At 40.8% G+C, this 7,085-nt stretch overlaps 1 protein-coding gene across 1 annotated transcript in view; it reads right to left on the bottom strand.

Annotated features, from left to right (window-relative positions):
- Nucleotides 1–2,764: 2,764 nt before the first annotated feature.
- The window catches only part of LOC110025062 (pentatricopeptide repeat-containing protein At5g39710), a 14,851-nt gene continuing 10,530 nt past the window's right edge, over nucleotides 2,765–7,085 (bottom strand). Inside the window, exons 2-3 of the mRNA XM_020725326.1 lie at nucleotides 3,453–5,700; nucleotides 2,765–3,148 (exon numbers count right to left, since the gene is read on the bottom strand). Of these exons, the coding sequence (XP_020580985.1) occupies nucleotides 3,120–3,148; nucleotides 3,453–5,700 (2,277 nt within the window). The 3' untranslated portion in view covers nucleotides 2,765–3,119. The remainder of the gene's footprint in view (nucleotides 3,149–3,452; nucleotides 5,701–7,085) is intronic.

Here is a 7,085-nt window from a genome sequence, read left to right as displayed (position 1 = left end):
GTTGACCGCATCTGCCCAGAAGGTTGGTGGTAGTCCTGCGTGCAATCTCATGCTCCTAGCACGCTCATTGATGGTCCTGTTCATACGTTCTGCAACTCCATTTTGTTGTGGCGTCCCCGGTATAGTCTTCTCCATTCTGATACCTTGAGTTGCACAGTACTCCTTGAATCCACCATCAATGTATTCACCACCATTGTCAGATCTCAAACATTTCAGTTTTAGATCTGTCTCCGTTTCAACCATGGTCTTCCAAGTTTTGAACACAGAAAATACATTAGATTTATGTTTCAGAAAATAAACTCATACCTTTCTGCTGTGGTCATCTATGAATGTGACGTAATAGCGAGAGCCTCCAAGAGATGTCACTGGGGAAGGCCCCCATATATCGGTGTGTACCAGTTCTAGTTTTCCTGCCTTTGGCACTCTGCCACCTTTCAAGAAACTGACCTTCTTCTGCTTCCCCATGATGCAACTTTCACACATGCCGAAATCAACGGACTTCAATTCTGGTAGCTTGCCTCTAGACTGAAGCTCTTTCATACCTCTCTGACTCATGTGTCCAAGTCTGCAATGCCACATGTCTGCTGTGTTCTCTGCTACTGTGGTATCAACATTGTTAATTAGACCAGTTGTCATATATAGCGTACCAGTCTTCTTACCTCGAGCCAGTACCAGTGCTCCTTTAGTAACCTTCCAGGTGTTATCAGAAAAAACTACTGAATGACCTCCCTCATCAAGCTGCCCAACAGATATAAGGTTCTTTTTCAGTTCAGGAATGTGTCTAACCTTTTGCAGGATCCATTTGTTTCTGTTAGGGAGTGCAATTTCAACATCTCCCATCCCCACAACGTTCAAAGCTGCTCCATCAGCCAGATACACTTTCCCAAAGTCATCTGAAACATAGTTTCTCATTAACTCCCGGTGAGAAGATGTGTGAAAAGAAGCCCCTGAGTCTAATATTCAGTCGTCAACAGAGTTATGAACTGCAAGCAATAACGCATCCTGTACTTCTTCAGTTACAGCGTTAGCACTGACGTTCTCCGTCTTCTTAGGATTTTTACAGTTCTTCTTTATGTGGCCAATTTTGCCGCAATTCCAGCAGGTTGCTTGCTGACCAGGCTTTGACTTGCTCTTGCTTCTATGCTTTGATTTCGACCTTCCTCTGTTTGAGTTTCTGTCTTGTGATCTCCCTCTGGAATCAACATTCAGTGCTGAACTCGAACCCGAGATCTCGCCAGAATCTTTTCTGCGCACCTCTTCAGCAAGAATTAAGTCATGAATATCATCATATTTAAGTTTAGTTTTACCTGCAGAGTTGCTAACTGCCATCCTCATGGCTTCCCAGCTATTTGGCAATGAAGCCAACAATATCAGTGCACGAATCTCATCGTCAAAATCAATTTCAACGGACGATAGTTGATTTGTAATAGTGTTGAAATCATTCAAATGTTGAACAACCGACACGCCTTCCGCCATCTTCAGGTTGAATAACTTTTTCATCAAGTGCACCTTATTATTCGCAGATGGTTTTTCATACATACTTGATAAAACCGCCATAAGATCTGCCGCCGTCCTCTCCTTTATGACATTGTGAGCAACGGGCCTCAATAGGGTTAATCGAATAACCCCCAGAACCTGTCGATCCAACAGATTCCAATCAGCCTCTTCCATCTTCTCCGGTCGTTTTCCCAGAAGTGGAAGATGAAGTTTCTTCCCATAGAGGTAATCCTCTATCTGCATCCTCCAGTATCCAAAATCCGTGCCGTCGAACTTCTCGATCCCTGAAACCTTCACTTCGTCTCCGACCATCGTTCTTCCTCAGATCCGAACCTGGCTCTGATACCAATTGTTATAAAAAAACATCGGCAATAAAGCGAAAAATAGATTGAGAAAATTACACTAGAAAAGACGACACAAGATTTACATGGTTCGGCAAATTGCCTATGTCCACGGAGTTGCAGAGGATTTTATTAGCTTTGAGGATCACACCGTCGACCACGTCGACTTACAAGAAAGAATTATCTCTCCTCTTCTCTCTTTCTCTAACCAAATAAAAAAACCACCAGAACAATACGGAGAGAAAAAAAACATGCAATGCCTTGCACTTCCTTTTTCTTGCCGTGAATCAACCAAGTAGAAGAAAACAGGAGTAGATGCATACAAATCCGATTTCTTTCAGCATCCATAAATATAACTCTTCCTATTTAGCCCAATAAGGAAGAAGCCCGGTTTTGGAAGCCATGTGACGCCACAGCTGGGAAGAAATCTAATTTATTAGCTAAATTACATGTTTTCTATTCTCATCTCAATTAACCATATTTAGGAGGCCCATAACAAGGAAATTATAAATCCTTATTTGTGAATTCTGAAGAACGCGGGGTCAGCAAGATCCTTATGCGAAGCTTTAACAGGAAATGATTAAATTAGATTAATTTAATCAAAAGCTGCCTATTAAGAAAAATTCCCAATTAAGAGCAGATTAAATGAGAATCAATTTATCAAATGATTTCTACGAATCTGCCGTAATAGGAAGTGGACCAAGTCTCCACCTTCCTCAACATCCAATGCTCCACTCGGCCCCAAGGAGTCATAGACGCTCTCCTTCTATCCTAGACGCTCCTTGGGGCTGTGTGGAGCGTCTGTGATAAATCACACACAGCAGAAAACTTCATTAAATTAAAGCAAATCCACTAGATAAGTGTTTATAACAAAAACAAGATAATGAAAAATACAATATTTAGCTTTTTCTCTCTAAAAAAAATGAAAATCCTTTCAACAAAGTCTCATGTTGATCCATACCATGCTAATGCAATCTCTTAAAGATATTTATAAAAATCCCCTCACCAATCTCTTCAGAAAAGGTAAAAATCTACATTTCGCACTTCTATCTACAACCTCTTGGCCTTCCTGGAGAATTCCAGGACTTAGAAATGTCAAAAAGTGTTTTTCCAAACGTCTAGATCAATCAAATAACTCCTTGGAACGTGCAGAAACCACACCTCGATCGTTCGGGCGCCTAGGCGCCGTCTTCTGTGTTTTCTAGGCGGAAACTATCGCCTAGACGCTCCCATGGTGGCAGCACCTCGATTTACTCCCGTTTGCCTATGTTTCGCCCCGTTTCAGCTCCAATCCGCTCCAAGTGTTATACCTCCAATATAAACATGAAAATAACATTTCTTTAAAATGTAATTTCATTCAAAAATAAATAATAAATGTAAAGGAAATTAAGCAAAAAAAATACATATCCTATGTGTTGCACAATCAAACAATTGACAATTTGACAAAAGCTAAAAATATGGGTTGATGTTTTATTATGAATTCTGATGATTGGATGATTAATAGATGAATGAATGGTATTATGAACTGGAAAGATTTAAATTTTACACAAGAAAAAGCTCCCAAACTTGCTTTAGATGGAATACGGGAATAATAACATCCCAACCTTTACCCACTTCTTGGAAGAAGGCCATCCTTTGCCATCTCAGTAAGCACACCAACCAGAGCCTCCATGTTCCCATCCCTCAGGTTTGTCTCAGCAAGAATCTTATATGATTCAGCATCTGTTCCCAAAGAGCTTCTCAATAATCGCTCAATAACCTCATTAATCTCTTCATTCATCCCCTCCTTTAATAGGCCTTTGATTAAAACTATACTGCTTGTCCCACTGAGAGAAAGACCAGCCTGCAGCATTTCCTCATACAATTTCAGTGCTTTCCTCACATTTCCAACCTTACAGTGCCCATAAATAATCTCATTATAGACAGCCTCATCAGGCTTCAAATTCCTCTCTTTTATAAACCCAAATACTTTTTCAGCTTCATCAATCAATCCTTTCATACAAAAGCTCTTCATCAGCGACACCACACTCCTGTACTCTGTTCTGTCACAGCTCTTCATCAGGCCATCATATGTGATTCTATCCGAATTCCTTTCCTCATCGCACAACCGAAAAAGTATTCTTCTCGCTTCTTTTGCTCGCGACGCCTTATTAAGCCCGTTGATGAGCACACAATACGTAACCACATCAGGAAAAACACCATTCTTTATCATTTCATCATGAAGAGCAAAAGCCTTCTCCAACTCACCTTCTTTACAATGTCCATCAATAAGTGTTGTGAATGTCAGCTCATCCGGCTTCAGCCCAGAGCTAATCATTTCGTTAAACATCTCGCCTGCATCGCCCAACCTTTTCGCCTCCAAAAGCCCCCTAATCAGTGAAGAGTATGCGATGGCATCTGGCAAGACACCTTTGGCAACCATCTCTTTCTGCAACTTGAAAGCCATCTCCACATCTCCAATCCTACAATAACCACTCAGTATTGTGCTGTAAGTCACCAAATCAGGCACTAATCCTTTTTCCTCCTCCATATGGCGAATGATCAACATAGCCTCTTCCATTCTTCCCAAACGACAATACCCATTGATCAGAGCATTGTAGCAGACGACTGAGGCTTCAATCCTACTCCATTTCATCTCCTTCATGACTTCCATGGCTTCATCCAAAAGCCCCTTTTTCGAAAACCCGCTTATCAAACTCGTAAACGTGATCTCGTTGGGTCGAATCCCTTTCTCCTGCATCATACGAACAATCTCCATTGCCCTCCTCAGATTTCCGACATTGCACATTGCACAAATTACCGAAGTATATGTGACCACATTCCCCTTCACCCCTTTCTTCCACATCTCATCAATCACCACCAATGCACCGTGTACATTCCCCTCCTTGCAATACCCATTCACAATTGTGTTATAACTAATCACGTCTGGCATCACTCCCTGCGTAGCCATTTCATCGAACACCTTGCGTGCGTCCCCCACTCGCCTCTCCCTGCAATACCCGTTCAAAAGCGAATTATAAGTAATCAAGCTCGGCCTGACTCCTTTCTCCAGCATAACATCCAACAATGCAACTGCTTTGTTTGCCTTACCCGACTTGCAGTACCAATCGATGAGAGTGTTGTAAGTAACAACATTGGGCGAAAAACCAGAGCTCCTCATCTCTTCAAAGTAACCAATGGCGGCGTCAAAATCTCCTTTTGCGCAAAATCCGCGAATGAGAATGTTGTAAGTGAAGATGTTGGGGGAGACGCCGGAATGGGTGAGGTCGGATAAGAGCTTCTTGATAGAAGCCTCGGAGGAGGAGCGAGAGCGGAACATGGCGTGGAGGATGGAGTTGTGGGAGAGGATGGAGGGGTGGAAGCCGAGGGATTTAGCGAGAGAGAGAGCGGAGAGGGCTTGGGGGATTTGGGAGGAGGAACAGTAGGATTTTATGAGCAGGTCGACGGCAGTGGGGGAGGGGGAGATGAGGGGTTTGGTGGAGCGGAGGAGAGGGAGGGAGCTGGAGAGGGAGGGGAGGAGGGAGGAAAGGGGGAAGTGGGAGGTGAGGAAGCGGGAGATGGATAGGGATTGGGAGAGCAGATTGAGCTGGGAGAGAATGTGGAGAGCGAGGGAGAGGAAGAGAGAGAGGGTAGCGCGGCGGGAGGGGAAGGCGAGGAGGAGGGCTTGGGTTAAGGCGGAGGGGGGAAGAGGGTGGCTGATGGGGAGGTTTTGTTTGAGGCGGCAGAGGGCTTCTTTAGCGAGGATGAGATCCGCCGCCCCCCCCCCCCCCCCCCGCCGGCAGCGGGGGCGACAACGGCGGCGGCGGCGTGTTTCGGCGAAGAGAACTTCATGAGAATGAGGAGGGATAGTAGCGGATGGTCTCTACATCCGGAAAATAAGATGTGCAGTTCTAGCATTGGTAGGTAAAAAATGTAATAAACAAATATATTCTTAAAATAAAAATAAAAACACAAATTTGAAATCAAACAAGTAATAAGCTTTTCCTGTTTTGAGACAATTTTAATGTTTTATTTGTTTGAATCAAAATGCAACCATCAACTCTTTCAATGTCACGTGTCCTTCAAGTTTGTACTTTGAAGAAAAGAAAGGAGATGATTCAACAGCTATGTTCAAATAAGTGATTTGAACACTGATAGGGCCCCAAGTTCAAAAATTAACATCAAATAATGATATATGCGATTCAAATTAAAGTTTGAATGATATTTGAATCATATATTTATTTAAAATAAAGTTTGATATTAGGTTCAAACCTTATTATTATGTTCACATTTATTTGAACTTTATATGTACAACTTATATTGTGACCGAAGTAATGTATCTGAAGAACTAGATTCACATTTGTTTGAAAAACTTTTCTTCAGCCTGTTAGACAACATTGCAATTCTCACACTTACGGCCCCTTTACAAATAGTGTGAATTCTAATAGGCCTAAATCATAGAAGCCCATGGATACTACAGCCCATTAAAATATTGTCATCTGGTAAGCCCATGTACATATATGACTTTTCTCTTACATTTATTTTCATCAATAATTTTAATTGCAGAAGAAAATAATTGCTTTTCATCCAAAATTGTACTTCTAAGAAAAGAAGTATTTACTAGTTACTAAGAGGGATGCTAGGTTTCGAATAAAAATTTAGAAAAATTCTATAGATTTGGTTATATTACACAATTACATTAAAAAAAAAATGAATATAATAAAGTCACCATAGCTAAGTTCGTAGCGAGCAACTTGGGTTGATGTCAACTAGTTAGTGGCGCTACAAACTTATTTTCTCAACGAGTTCTTTCGAAAAGAACCTCTAGTGAGCTATGAATTCTCAAGTTTGATGATATTGAATAGATAGTCGAGTTTACTTTGCAAAACAAGTTCGAGAGTCAATTATAGAAGAAAATATTATATCAAATAAATCAGACATACGGTCAACAACTTGAATTACATCAATTACAGAGTGACCAAAGTTTTAGGTTACTTTTTAGTACCAATTTGAATTAATTCTTGATTAAAAAAAAACTTTTTGAATGTGATTTAAATCTTTTTTTAACTTGATTTGATTAGTTAAGAAAAACATGAGTGCACAAATGTTAACATAAAATAATAACATTATTAATGTTTGGCTACTTAAATTTTTAACATTTAAATTCTTTTTTGAAATAGTGAAAATATCTGAGAAAAAATAGTTGTCCTTTAAAAAATAGACTAACTAAATCCCTCTCTCTCTCTCTCTCTCTACATATATATATAT

Source organism: Phalaenopsis equestris, unplaced genomic scaffold, assembly GCF_001263595.1.
Source record: "Phalaenopsis equestris unplaced genomic scaffold, ASM126359v1 Scaffold000287, whole genome shotgun sequence".
In the NCBI taxonomy this organism is placed as follows: Eukaryota; Viridiplantae; Streptophyta; class Magnoliopsida; order Asparagales; family Orchidaceae; genus Phalaenopsis; species Phalaenopsis equestris.
Note: the sequence above shows the minus strand (reverse complement) of the source record. Positions and strands in the feature narration are given on the sequence as shown.